General features: G+C 43.1%; 1 protein-coding gene across 1 annotated transcript in view; it reads right to left on the reverse strand.

The window, feature by feature from the left end:
• Nucleotides 1-2,059: 2,059 nt before the first annotated feature.
• The window catches only part of LRMDA (leucine rich melanocyte differentiation associated), a 529,620-nt gene continuing 516,569 nt past the window's right edge, over nt 2,060-15,110 (reverse strand). The window contains exon 6 of the mRNA XM_060097357.1: nt 2,060-2,139. Coding sequence (XP_059953340.1) covers nt 2,060-2,139 — 80 coding nt within the window. The remainder of the gene's footprint in view (nt 2,140-15,110) is intronic.

Raw genomic sequence — 15,110 nt, forward strand, 5'->3', positions numbered from 1 at the left:
CCCAAAGAGAGGGAAACAATGTGGTCAATAACTCACTCCAAAAATATTTTTTGCCTCCAAAGCTCGCATTGAGGGAGACATTCCTGTACATGATACAAATGGTTCTGACATTAAGAAAAGTAAACAAGTAAGAAAAATAAAGATGGAAAAATTCTGTGGTCAGTTCACAAGTGCTTTTTTATTGTTTGAGGCAGGGTTAAAGCCTTTTATAAAGACAAGGATATATGTGCCGCTAGATTGAATGTGACATTGGACTAGTCTAGCTGCCCTTGCACAGAACTCTGGCTGCCCATAATATGCCATGGACAAAACATGTGTTGGTGCTTCCAAACAAAGAACCAGGGTGGGACTGAATACAACTCATTTAAAGCATTATCCCAATGCTGTTTTGTAGATCAAACAGAGCAAAGGTACTCGACTCTGGTTATTAATGGATTTGAGAGATAAAGCCAAACATTCAATATCCTCTAATAATTAATGGTCTTAAGGACTTCCATCTAAATTTGTCTCAATAACTGATCACCAAGGGTTGTGTAATCTGCAAGACGGACTGCTGCCAGCCCCAGCACAAGTCATTCAAGGACTGTGTTGACTCAGTAGGCCAGAGGCCATGTAAACGGACTAAAACAGAGAAAGCAGGTTCTTCTTGGGTGTCTCAGGGGTTCGGAGTCTTTAAAGACTTTTACCATAGCAGCTCTCTAGTCATTTGGTATCTATAACTGGGAAGGATTCTCTTTCATGTTTTGCTGTCCTCAAACTAACCGAATACTGGGAGACCCAGGACAATGAACACCTGGTCCAAATAAAAGCAAAAATAAATGCTATTGTGTCAAGAGCAACAAGCCTTTCAAACATCTTCTACTGGTGTACCGGTATATTAAATGGAATTATAGCCACCCAACCAGTATGATCACGCTTATTTTCCTTGTAACATTAGGGCTGGAATATAGCCAAAGGTGCACAAAGACCATCTCACAAGCTGTGGATTTCATTTCTGAGAGATTCTGAGGAATATACCAAGTTCAAAGGGTTTTGTGCCTTTTATTAAAAACTGTTTGGCCTGGTGAGTGTTTTCTGCAGCCTTCACTTTCCTTTTTAACTTCCTGACCTATCACTCTATCTTTTATCGCCTCACTCCCTTTAAATAGCACCCAAAGGAGCAAGCCAGCTCCAAACACACATATGGCCATAGACATAGCTGGGAGGGTGTGTGGTTAAAAATAAATAAGTAAGAGTCTTTGGTACAACCATAACCCGGTGTTGTGAAAGATGCCTGACACTGACTAGTATTCAGGGCAAGAAATGGATTTATAATTGAACAAAATATGATAAAGTCCATGTTTTTGTAGTCAGGGATTTAGGGAAAGCAATTTACTCCAATATACGAATTGTCAGAACACAAAGCTCACCATAAACGTACAACGTGTCTAAGAACTTACCTCTTCTGTTGTCTGAAAAACTGCAAACTGAAATGCACTGCCTGTGATAAAGATGCTAAAGGCTGATGGGGGTGGGGTGGGAGGGGACCATGCAGAATACAAGAGGTTAAGATTTAAGGGAAATAAGGGAGTAGAGACTTCCTTTAAACTGTGACTCTTTCACTGAAAATAAACCCACAGCACGGTGGTATTAGGAGGATCTCTACTCAATAGGCAAGCTAAAGACACAGTCTCTCTCACTTGACTAAAGCCACTGAGCATGCTTAGGGAGGCCCCAGGTGTGACCTCTGCTCCCCTGTGAGCAGTGGAGGGGCCAGGCAATCTATCATGGTGTTCATCCTGTCAGCCCTGGTGCTTCGCCACCGCTGTCTGTCACTGTGGTGGATGAGACCTGCTTAAGGGCAATCATGTCAATCTCTATGTGACCACTCAGTCTAAGGCAGAAGGATGATCTTGACAGGCCTGGCAAAGTCAGCAGAAGGTACCAAAAGCTGAAATCATAGCTTTCCCACAGAAAAGCGATGTGGGCCATTGTCTTTTCGTTTAGCTTTTTCTTTATTTTTGCTTTCCCTTTTTTCTTTTACTCTTATGTCACTGGCTAAGGCATATAGAACTTGCCTTCAGAGCTGGTCATCGCGGATAAACCTGTTGCCCTCTGAGTTTTTCCCATAGTAAACATAGTGACACTTCCCCAGGACACCTGCAAATAAAAAGATACACATCATTACAGGTGGCACAAGTAGTATAGCAAGAAAACACAGGTGCTGCAAGGCAGAAATACAACACAATCACAGATCCCATGGGTGGCAGCAAATGGATTAAGCCCCAGAAGGGAAGGACCCTATTTTCTTGTCCTCAGGGTTGACATTCAAATAAAATGTCACCAGAGCACAGGCTCCTAGGAATAACATTTTCCTGCATGATTTCTTTTCCACATTTTAGAGAATTTTCTAGTTTGGCCAATTACTTCTCAAAATAAAACAAAACCCTCTTCTCTCTCCAAGTTCTCTTGGTAGAATTTCTAAAAATGGAAAATTAAGAGTTTAAAGATGGGCCCAGCCCAAACAAAAGATATAAAACAATCTTCCCAGAATGTGGCTCTTTTCAAATTCTTTATCATGAATCAATTTTGTTAATTTCCAGAGAGAACCTTCCAAATCCCAGCAGACATCAAGTACATAATGGATGATTAAGGAAGAATGGTGGTATTCACAAAACGCCACATGGAAAGTAATGGAGCCTCTGACATTAAATGGCTTCTTCTTACAGGGGAATCCTTCTTCTTACAGGGGAATCCTGAACTGTATTCTCAGGTTAGAATGCACTTGATTTTCATCTTCAGTTTTATTTTAAATAGTTTTATGGCTCCATATACAGCTTTCCTGTCATTCATGGAGATCATAAGAGGACTTAACTATAAACAACGCCCCTAGAATAAGGTCAAACCTTTCAATCAACTCAATATTTATTCTAAATATCTATAAGAAATAGCCTGCCACAGTTATTTTGACAGCGTTATTAAGTAAACATCAGTTTTTCCAAGAAAATATTTGTAACTACAATTTGCTTTTTGCCACCTTGGGTTTTTTTCCTTTTAATTTTAGAAAAACAAACTTAAAATTCAGCTTCATGGAATTGTCTTATTACTAATACTATGTGAGTCTCTGAAGTGTGCATAACGAAAAAAAAAAAAGAAACAACCCAAAGAAGTTTCCATAAAACATAAACTCATGAGCTACAAATCTGTCTGTAAAAATAGCTTTCTATATATATGTTTTTCCCCCCATTATTTTGATGATAGTGTGAAACCAGCTACTACCATCTACTATTCATCTGGGATAAATTAGCACTTGAAATTATTCAGGTTCTTCAAATCAGAAGTCCTACGTGGTAAATACTTGGGTCATTGTACAGGAGATGTTTCTCCACTACAGAACTGTAGACCGTATTCTTAAACATGGATTAAAAAATGACTCTCAGAAACTTTTCATGACAAGGCAGATGCTCCTTGGTTCAGTTGGCTTGGGACAAAGTGGAGAATTGCTGGGGTCTCAGAATCTCTGCAAGCTGGCAATAGGGAGGGGATGACATCATTCCATGGCCTCAGACTGGGCCTTGAGCTGGTTTTCATCACCTCCATTTCCTGCCATGGTCCCCTGAGCAAGTTCACTGTGGACCACTCTTCCCCTTTGGCTATGCTTTTTCCTTGGCCCCCAATCCCCAAGTTCTGCTTTTCAGTATCGGTCTGGAGCCTGGAAACATTGAGCTTGGATGAAACCTCCCTGAGACCCTTCTTGGGGCCTAAATTATTCTTTTGGTTGTTGTCACTGAGCTGTTCCCTTTATTGTGCTGAATTACGTAGCACCTGGAGTTGTGCTAATATTGTCACCAATGCTAGGAAGGGTCTGTGGGCATGGCCGTTGAGGCTGCATTCCAGGAACAGCATCCCCTGCAGGCCTGGGTGGGAGTGTCTCAGAAGTCACTGAAAATCTGCAAGGGGCTTCCTTAAACATAACTGATTCCAATAAACCCTCAAGAATCTGGAAGGATGAGGCCGAGGGATGTTAATTTCTTTCTAGAGCACCAGGACAGCAAGAATTTTTATAAAAAGGAATGGATAGGGCTGTCAGATATTATAAAGAACATAGAAGAGAAGGAAAGGCAGACACACACACATACACGCACACATACACACACACACACACAACACACCAGCGGGTGCATTTGCTCCAGGAAACTCTCCAGCACATTCTGGATTGAATTATTTTCTCTGTGCTCTCTCCATGGTAAACCTCAACTGCAGACCTTGCCTAGTCTAGATACAACCTGGACAGCAAGTGCCCTGCTAGAAACAGGCTGGATATTCCTGAACATGGGCCATAATGTGGAGGAAGGTGACATGCTCTGAGCCACACTCCCCAGCCCTGCTTTCTGATCAGCATTGATAAAAGTCCTTTTTAAGGCCTGCCCTGTTCCTCTGGGCCTGGAAGCAAGAATGTTTATAGACACCCTGGTGAGAGAGGGCTGTTTGATGAATTTAGGAGACTGTGGCAAAGTGTCAGAGCTTGGAAAACGAGGCAAGGACATGAGGTATTAACATTGTCAATGATCTCTTGACGGGAAAACAGATACCGTGCTCACCCTCAGATTTAAATAGACATCAAGTGCATTAATGACAAGAGGGCCGACTTCAAACAAAGGGGCTGTGTGGTGGGGGGCAGAACGCATCTCTGGGCTGGCAATAAACTGATCTGAAAAGACAGTGTCAGGGCTCGAGACAGGCCCAGGATTGTGTGTGGTGACAGAAAACAGAGATGCTGACAGAGATACCAAAGCCATATTATGCCAAGGATATTCTAACGCTGTCTGCCCCGCTAACGAAAGCTGACATCACTCCCTAGCACTTGGGGTCTTCTTCGCCTTCTCCAGCAGAACGTTTCTCCCCAGACATCATTACAAAACTCGCTGCCGTGGCCAAGTTCCTGGCAGCCCTGTTCTGTCAGAGCGCTGGGGTCACGAGGCCCGAGGATGACCTCAGTCAATCTAAATTTGGGCTCTGCAGGAGGACCACACTCATCCCCCGCCGATATCCCGGCTACTTGAGGTGATCAGAGCGCCAACGTGTGAGGAGCTGTCACCTTGAATAAAATCCGGAAAAGGGAAGGCACTCAGTCTGCGGGCTCCTCCAGGAGGCACGGGGACAGCCTGGCAGCCGACAATGAAATCCAGCTGCTGCCGCTGCTCCCCTGGGGAGACGGGGGGGGGGGGGGGGCAGGGCGGCTAGTGACAGTTAAAATCGGATGAGATTTTTGAACTTGAACCGCCTACGACTGCTTCAATTAACCAAGTGGTTGCCTCCATTGAGACGCCTACCTGAGTTCACAGCTCAGAAGGGCTTACCCCCCCAAATGGGACTTTTGTATTTAATAAATAAGTAAGTAAATAACATTAACAAGGGAGGAAAAAAACCCCGCCCAGTCCCATGTGTGGCCATAAGACTTCACTTATCATGAAGGTTATTTGTAAACTCATAGGAGCTGCTCATAAATGAAGGCACGTGGTGACTGTGGGTTTCTCTCTTCTGCTCTCCCCCTGGCCTTCCTCCTTCCAACACGGCAACTGCCATAAACTGAGAAAATTTACAGAGGAAACAGTTTGCTTGCAAAGAACATTTTGACGGGGAGGTGCTCCGAGGCTGGAATTCGGGAACCCGCGGGTGGTGACTCGGTAGGCGGTGGTTTCTGTGTACATCTGCAATGCATTCCCTTGTTTGTGTCTCCCTGAACTCTACACGTCTTGGGACTAGAAGGGGAACAACACATTTAATGGCGTATGTAGTGTTTTTAATTAAAATATCTGGCATTGCCCATAATAAACGAAGCAGGCTTGCCATGCATCAGGCTGACATGTAGCTGTCTGTGGGGGGTTTCTTTTGGGGGGCCCTGGAAAAACGACAGTGCCCTGTCCCCTCGGGAATCCTCTCCTGCCAAATGAGGCCCCTAATTTTTTTTAAGTAGCCGGCTCTGCCATTGCCGTAAGTTCTTAAAACTATAGTTATGGAGAAAAATGTACTGGGAAGAATCTGTTTTAAAGAGGTCCTTTTTCTTTTAGATGTTTCCCCTCACTGGAATGACTGTTCTACTTATGCAGGTTAAGTTATGACCTTGGGGCTGCCTGCAGGGGTGGGAATCAGCCTCTTTTCTTGGATGCACCACTGTGATGGTGGCAGGGATGGTATTAAGAAAAACCCTGAGTGTCCTGGGAAGGACGTCTTTGCACAGCCACGCAGAGTCCAGCAAACACCTCAGGACTCCCTGACCTTCTGGATGGCCTCGCACTACCATCTATTTAGTAAGGGGAGGTGGAGAAAGACCTGTATTTAAATCCAGCTCTACCCCTAACAGTTAAGTGACCATGTGCACATACCTTTCCCTCACTGGGCTGGTTTCCCCATTTGTAAAATGAGGGCAAGGGGCCAGGTATCCCAGATTTCCACCTTAGTTCTGAAAGAGATGATTTAGCATTTCTGAATGTTTCCCTTATGAAGATAAGGATGCCAGGTACCATATTGCCTGATGTAGGAGGCAGACCCAGTGGTCAGTTAATCAAAATTTGATTTGGACCAAGGCAGCTCTTGAAACCCATCCAGTCCAATTTCCCATTAGATATAGAAGGAGAACTCTGCTGGACCTCAAAATCCCCAAGGAAAGAATTTCCACTAACTTTCCTGCAACCTGTATTTCATACCCAGAGCTGGGAAGGGCTTACCACTAATTAGCCTATATCTCCCTAGCTTTGACATAAGCTCTAGTCTTCTAACTCCATATTCAACAGAACTAAAGACTAAATATCAGAGTAAGTGGTCTACCATTCATATTTTAGCTGTGAAAGAATAATCATCTTTACTCATACAAATGCGAAAACTCATCTAGTGATGGAGTATGGGTTGGACCAATAAATTCATATTTGTAAAACAGAAAAAGTAAAATATCGATTTTATTATCACTATTAATGTTAGTTTCGGTAATTGTTGTTTTCAATGCTATTATCACAAAGGTTTGTAAGTGTAACTGTGCAATGGCTAATCTGTTTGTCATCACTAGCACCTTCCAACTAGTGCTACAAAACAGGCAAGGGGCAGGGGGCTCCTCATGGAACTCCTGTTCTCCAATCTGTATGAGGAAAGCAAGGAACTGGCCTCTGAAGAGTGAGACAGTGCTGTGAAGAAGTGGGTGGGCCCAGAGACAGAAAGAGTATTCAGAGAGCCTTCCTGTCTATTGTGGAAGGTTCCATGTGACACCATACATACCATTAACATGTCACCTCTACAATAATCCCTCCTCCCCAATTTCTAATACCAGGTGGTTGAAACAGTGCTTAGTACCAAGGAGGTGTTCAATAAATATGTGAATAGATACATTAATTAATACCATTAAATACCACAATTTAAACAGAATCCACAAAGTAAGGAATTTCAATTGTTAAATACTCATATTTTAACCTCTGTTAAGGCGACAGGCATTTGAAATTTTTAGAAACTATACACCGCTTAAATGCTTGCCTTACTAAAGAAGAGGTCAAAGTAACAGAAGGCAACAGCCTCAGTTCCTCAGCACTGGTGTTGTTTTTATGCTCAACACTTTCCTCCCACAAAAACAAAGCAATCACTATGTCTGGTGGGAAAGAGAGCAGTGGACTGAATGCTATCATCCAGGCTTAAGAGCTGTAAACATCATACAGGAGAAAGGACGTTCCCCAGAAAGCACATTCCTCAGACTTTGTTATGTGTGGGTCCTGAGTAAACTGGGAACTGGGAAGGAATAAACACCCATGTTTTATGAGCTTGAGAAGTGGCTGGAGCAATACCCTGAGGTCAGCCTGTGTGATGGCCTATCAGCTCTGCTGTGGACATCGCACGGGATTTAGCAGAGCCTGCAGAGTTACAGGCTCCTAGGACAACATCCTCCTTCAGCGTAAGCTACTTAAACACTGAGGCAAAATGAAGAGAGGTTTTAAAATGGTCTTAAGGGAAGAGGCTGCTTAGGAGCAGTTTTGGGGGAAGGACAAAGTCCACCCTCCACGGGGGTGGGGAGGGGCATATTTTCCTTTCATCTGCAGACACATCTGGGAAGCCTTAGGTTGGAAATGAAACAGGGAAAGGCTCTCCGCCTGACCCATGGAAGGGTAGAGAAGACAAAGAAAGTGGGACTTCCTCCCAAACCAGCTGAGCATGATTTCAGGCAAGCATCTCAGCTTATAATCTGCAGCGTAGCTTGGAATGCGGTGCCACGGTCATGCAATGCTTGCTAAACCCCAAAACGTCTATAAGGGCACCTGCTGTCTTCTTCGTGGACTGGTGGGCACACCGTCCTTGCTAAGTACTGCAGTGACCACGTCAAACAACACTGCTCAAGGGAGGTTGCCTAGCCTCTCAAATGAGCTCACTCTTTTGAGCTCTTTTCCTTTATTACACAAAACAACCCCAGGTGGGGTATTCTCACCCTGCTCTGCTGACCCTGATATTTTGCAATGGTGGACATTTGAATTCTTCCATTTTGACCCCCGGGATGCTTTGGCTTCAGGCTTATGAATATAACACATAAACCAGCCTGGTACTTTTTCTTTCAGAAAGCATTATTTATTCAGAATTAATTAGAAATTAGTTACTACTTTCTGTAGCAATAGTTACTACTACATTTCACAAATTTAATTCCTTAATTTTTATTTTTTAAATTTTTAAATTTTTTTATTTTTTTGCGGTACGCGGGCCTCCCACTGCCGTGGCCTCTCCCGGCACGGAGCACAGGCTCCGGCGCGCAGGCTCAGCGGCCACGGCTCACGGGCCCAGCCGCTCCACAGCACGCGGGATCCCCCCAGACCGGGGCACGAAGCCGTGCCCCCCGCACCGGCAGGCGGACTCCCAACCACTGCGCCACCAGGGAAGCCCAAATTCCTTAATTTTTAAATTCAAAGTTGAACCATATTCTATTTTGAACATTTCATTTCTCTTTTATTGAATTTATTTCCAATGGGATCAATTCTTTTCCATGTGATTTTTTACATTAGGGTGAAAATCCTCCATCAGCGTTTGGCAAATATCAAATTTTACCGGTTCTACCTTCTAAATCTCTTCAAGTCATTTATTTACACAAGGTTACATTTCCTTGAGTAAAATTTTGCAGATCTAAATTGTGACAGGAAGACTTGAGTCCTCTGCTGAAATTTAGACAACACATTTTATTGTGTGTCGTTTCAGTTCACTTCAATTTTATTTTGTTTTCATTATTTCTACAAAGGCTAATTCCTTCCCATCAATTTGTGCAGTTTTCAATACACTGACAAGAGATAAATCTTCGGTCACTTTTTCATCCATAATAAATTGTATGATGTGCAGGTTTAGTTGTTGTCAGTTTATTATAGATTCAAGTAAATGGTGGTTTCTATTTATTTTTAGCACAAAGAGTATGCAGGACAAATGTAAATATTCTGGATGCAGGAGAGGAAATAAATTGTGGGGTTATGATACGATGTTTTTTACCAAGCACCATTCAAAAAACAGAGTAGGAGCTACCTAAGCAAAGGTTTGGATATCCTGGAAGAAAGCTGACACAAATGTAGGCACCGTATCCCTTTGGGAAAAGGACATGGGGCCCCAATGTTCGGCCCCCTCCAGTGAGGCTCAACTTAAGGTTAAACTTTCCACTGAGAGAGAACAAATTATATGGCCTCCTTAGACAAACGCTGGGCCTTGTCAAGTCTCACGTGTTAGTAAGGAAGGAAAAAGCAGGGGAAGGAAACCAGTCAGTGGGGAAAGTATACTGGCAAAATCTCTCCTGAAGGTGAGAGGAATGCAAGGCCGAGAAGCCAACCTCCCTGCCCAGGGAGGCCGCAGGAACGGTCACGTGAGCGGCAGACACGTTGTCATGTGACAAGCCAGAGCCTGTGGAAAATGCACTCCGGACTCCCAGGGCAGGTGAAATGAGGCTTGCCATTTTAGAAGAGGGGAAGGAGGGAGGAGAGGATTAAAAAAAAAAAAAATGCAGGGCCAGTTTCTCCCTCACATAACCTGTTAGTGGGAAATGTGAAATCGGGTGCAAGTCCAAGAGATAACTGCACGTTTGAGCAGATCCCTAGTCACCAGATCTGCTGTCCCAGTGTGAGTCCCTGGTCTCTGTGCTCCAGTTGCAGATGCTGTGGCTCTACCCAGACCTGACCAGGCCATTCAATGTCCTCTCCACATCGAGGAAATATTAAGCTGACAGATTTAAAAGTTATCTGGCAGCGGATGTTTCCATGATGTGAATCCTGGAAAGGAAACAGAGTCAACATGCTTTTCCTCAGATGTCAATGCTTTTTTTTTTTTTTTTTTTTTTTGCGGTACCCGGGCCTCTCACTGTTGTGGCCTCTCCCGCTGCGGAGCACAGGCTCTGGACACGCAGGCCCAGTGGCCATGGCTCACGGGCCCAGCCGCTCCGCGGCATGTGGGATCTTCCCGGACTGGGGCACGAACCCGCGTCCCCCGCATCGGCAGGCGGACTCTCAACCACTGCGCCAACAGGGAAGCCCGTCAATGCTTTTTAAATTATGTTGTACTGGGGGTCGTTTGGGTAGGCCAGACGGATGGGAATTCCAGATCTGAGGGTGGGCTCCCTTACTCCTGGTTTTGAACATCAGTAATATGATTGGCTCTTACCTCAACACATGCTATATTTCAATCAAGAAGGAACATGTAAATATCAGCGGTAAAACACCACAGTAAATATTCCCATGTTCCAACAACATCCCTCATCCACAAAACCAAACCAAACCAAAACGAAAACAGGAAAAACAACCAACAACCCACCACAACTAAATCTTCTTAGCAATCCAGATTTTGGGTTTTATTCTCAGGTTACATTTTTTTGTGCCAGTTAAGAATGAAGCCAGAAACAGTTTTCACTCTGACTTCTTAAACAATGATTTACTTTTACACTCCTATGACACTTTATTATTTTGCTGTACTTCCTAGTAAGCTTGAACACAGAATAGGAAAATTATCTTTGAAAGCATTTCTTTAAATGTATTGAAGAACTCTCCCTGGGACAGAATTTAAAGATCTTTATTTTCGTTAAGGAGAAGAAGAGGTTCTAAGTGGCTTCCCCAAAGTCACAGTACCTGACCAGACACTAAACAACTACAATGCTATCTTTCTTACTTGCTTGTGGGATCTTAGTTCCCCAGCCAGGGATCGAACGGTGCCGCCTGCAGTGGAAGCATGGAGTCCTAACCACTGGACCATGAGGGAAGTCCCAGCAATGCTACCTTTCTAGTTCAAATCCCTCTTAATTATAGGACATTGCCCTTAGGACAGGAGAATGTCAAAATCCACAACCTGACTTACGCTGACTCCTACCTACTTTTCCAACGGGGGAAACGAATCTTCAAAGCCATGTGGCATGAGTGTGTTCCCCTCTCCCACCTCCCTATTCTAAGTGGGGTTTAATGGATCTGAGATGGGCTGGATTCCAAAGTGCACACCAAGATGGGACGCAAATGAGTTCAGATTCATGAAGTTCCCTCAGTGCTGCTCAAAGATGGATGTCCCACAAACCAGGCTGTCAGTCAGAACGGACAGTGGTCAAGTGGTACAGCTTCATTTTTATTTCTTAGTTTTTGACCAAGGAACTCAGAAATTTTTCAGACAGGAGAGAAAAAAGAAAACAATTTCTGCCTTTCACCACCTCTGCCATTCCCACCATTATCTCCACATTCATCTTTGCCACCTTTCAAGTGAGGTTGGGAGCATGGCCACTAGAGGGCAGCATGAATTTAGGAAAAACAGCTGCTTTAAAAAAATAAATAAACGATGGCAACGATTCAGAGAGGGCCATTAAAGTCACACTGTGCTTTCGGTCACCAGTTATAGGTTCTGCAATGATCAATATGTCATGATTGCTCAATCTGTGCTGAAGGCTTTCTGAGAATGGGGCTCCCAGACCCCCCCGACTCCCCCCACCCCCCCGCTTTTTGGATGCCTCCGATCTCAATTTCAGGGACTAATTTTCTTTACTATCAATTGCTCTAATTAATCTTCTAGGCTCAGGAGTTGGGGAAATTTGCATATCACCTGCATAAATGTAAAGAAGCACGCAAATATAAACAGATATAGCTTCCCACGTTTCTTAGAAAAAGATTTTTATCAGGCAAGTCCAAAATGAAATATGCCACTCAAGGGCATGGAGTTACTAATCCTCATTTGATAGTGAAAAAAGTGAAAAACATAAGAATTAAATAAAACCTGGATCAATAAAACATACAAAAAGCGTATGTACTCTACCCAAGCAAATCCTGGCTGCCTCCTACCCACAGCTGTTGTTGTCCCTCTCTGAGTATATGCCCAGGTTAATCAGAAAAGAAAGGTAGATAAATTAGGGGCTTGGGATTACCACATACACACCACTCTATATAAAATATATAACTAACAAGGACCTACTGAATAGTACAGGGAACTCTACTCAATGTTCTGTAATAACCCATATGGGAAAAGAATCTGAAAAAGAATAGATATATGTAGGTGTATAACTGATTCACTTTGTTGTACAAATAAAACTAACACAGCATTGTAAATCAACTATACTCCAATAAAAAATTAGGAAAAAAAGAAAGGAGAGGTAGAAACTACTCAAATAAAAATAAAATCATAACTCCAGCTTCTGTTTTGATCATCATGTTGTCCCTATCACTGGTCTCTGGCCCATGGGCTAGTGATTATTTTCACGCCTAGAACAACAAATGACCACCTCCCTTCAGGAGAAAAAGGTATTCATGGGTTTCCAGGGATTTCAAACACGTTATTTTTGAAACAGAAATATAGGTATGACATTCTAGGGAATGGCATTTTAAATGAGAATTTGTAGAATTCAAATAAATGAGTGGACTCCATCAGAGAAGGGAGTAAACAAAAATTGGATCTACTGGACTAGAGGAAAGTGGAGTCCAGGTGTGACTCTCCATGTCAGCCGAGAACCCGCTCAAGTGGTCAGTAAAGCAAATATAAAATGGCTCTCACACTTTCTTCCTGTAGACTTTCCTAATATAACAGTCATGAGATTGACTAGCCAGTAGGGAAATGTTGGTTTCCAGTTAATTAATTAAATTATTTCATTAATTCATGGTTCAGTAGAAACTTCTCCTGAGTTTTCTCTCACACATGAAACACTATACAAAACCAAATTCAATTTTACTGTCTTACTAGATATCTCATGGCGACCACCCATGAGGATTTCTTTTTTTTTTTTTTTAACATCTTTATTGGAGTTGCTTTACAGTGGTGTGTTAGTTTCTGCTGTATAACAAAGTGAATCAGCTATACATATACATATATCCCCATATCCCCTCCCTCTTGCCTCTCCCTCCCACCCTCCCTATCCCACCACTCTAGGTGGTCACAAAGCACCGAGCTGATCTCCCTGTGCTATGCGGCTGCTTCCCCCTAGCTATCTTTTTTTTCCCCCCGGTACGCAGGCCTCTCACTGCTGTGGCCTCTCCCGTTGCGGAGCACAGGCTCTGGACGCGCAGGCTCAGCGGCCATGGCTCACGGGCCCAGCCGCTCCGCAGCACGTGGGATCTTCCCGGACCGGGACATGAACCCGTGTCCCCTGCATCGGCAGGCAGACTCTCAACCACTGCACCACCAGGGAAGCCCCTAGCTATCTATTTTACATTTGGTAGTGTATATGTGTCAATGCCACTCCGTGAGGATTTCTTTGAGGATTTACAGTGAGGATGATACAGTTCAGAGGTTTCACTAGGGTGGGAAGACTGCTCACTGAACATTTCTCAAGGTCTTAAGACCACTTTTTTATAGGAGCTCCCCAAGGGCAAAAATGATGGCTTTTCACCCATGCTTCATGGGATACTCAATAGATTGCTTGTTATTGTAGAAGAGATGAAAGGATCTCCGAACACTTCTTCTGAGCCCCAGAGTTTGCTACACATTCCTGGACATTGACAGGTGGAGGAATTGCATGGCTTGTCCCCACGACAGCGATTTTCCAACTTTCCCCTGCACCAGGGTCATCTGGAAGGCTTGTTAAAACAGAGATTGCTGAGCCCAACCCCAAAGTCTCTGGTTGAGGGGGTCTGAGTTGGGGCCAAGAATTTACATTTTTGCTGGTTCCCAGGTGGTAGTGATGCTGCAGATTAGGGGGCCACACTTTAAGAAACAATGTTCTAGGACAACCTAAAAGGGCCCCCTTTTCCCTTTTTAAAAAGTAAAACTCTTGACATCAGTTTTTCTTCTTGTAGAATCAACACCACTCAAATTCAGAGATAAAAATCCGGTTGACTGAGATTCCTAGTGTATCGAATTTTAGTAAATGGAGGTTTTACTGTCTTCCTAACAGCAGCCTGAAAACAAACCATACCTAAAATAATAATAATAATAATAGATTGTTCCAGCTCTTTAATATAAAACAAAAAACATGAAAGTTTAAATTTAAGTGATGTACAGATTGCATTAACAGAAGAAAAGAAGAAAAGAGTTTTTTGGATAAGTAGATTGGAACTGAACCTACAAACCATAATTTATGAAGTCTAAGGAAAAAAACTTGCAGAAAAAATTTCCCAGAAAGTCTTTAGCCTCCCTCTAAAATGACAGAATCTTATATGAACAAATGTGAGCAGCGGGGGTCCTCCTGCAGAGTTTGAATGGGAATTTTGGCTTTGCTCTCAAGCAGAAATTTGCTTTTGGGTTTCAGGTCTGTTCCTATTAGAAAGCTCACATCAAAAGGGGAGAAAACATCCACAGTTCTGTCTGGTTCTTCAGGCTAAAATTTCTCAAGAGAGTCATTGAAAATAAAGACAAGTTGCTTTTTTGCTTTTTTTCATTCTTCAAGCTGCAAAAAAGAACCTCTCAAATAAAATTAAGCAGACCCAGTAACAACTGGGTTTGTCATAATTCAAACTCTGCAAGAACTGAGGACAAGACCTTCCTTCTTAGGCCCATTAGTCCAGCCTCCATCTGCCCTTCATTAGACTCCAAACAAACTTTTCCTGTACTGATATTACTATAATCTTTCCTAATTCCAGGACACTTTAAATTGCTTTCTCCAAAAGGAAAACGAAGAGAATCTGCTGATATATGATCTAACAGAAAGAAATCTGCATTACAAAAAAATAACTAAAAGTATG

The sequence above is a fragment of the Mesoplodon densirostris genome, chromosome 1 (assembly GCF_025265405.1).
Source record: "Mesoplodon densirostris isolate mMesDen1 chromosome 1, mMesDen1 primary haplotype, whole genome shotgun sequence".
Taxonomy (NCBI): domain Eukaryota; kingdom Metazoa; phylum Chordata; class Mammalia; order Artiodactyla; family Ziphiidae; genus Mesoplodon; species Mesoplodon densirostris.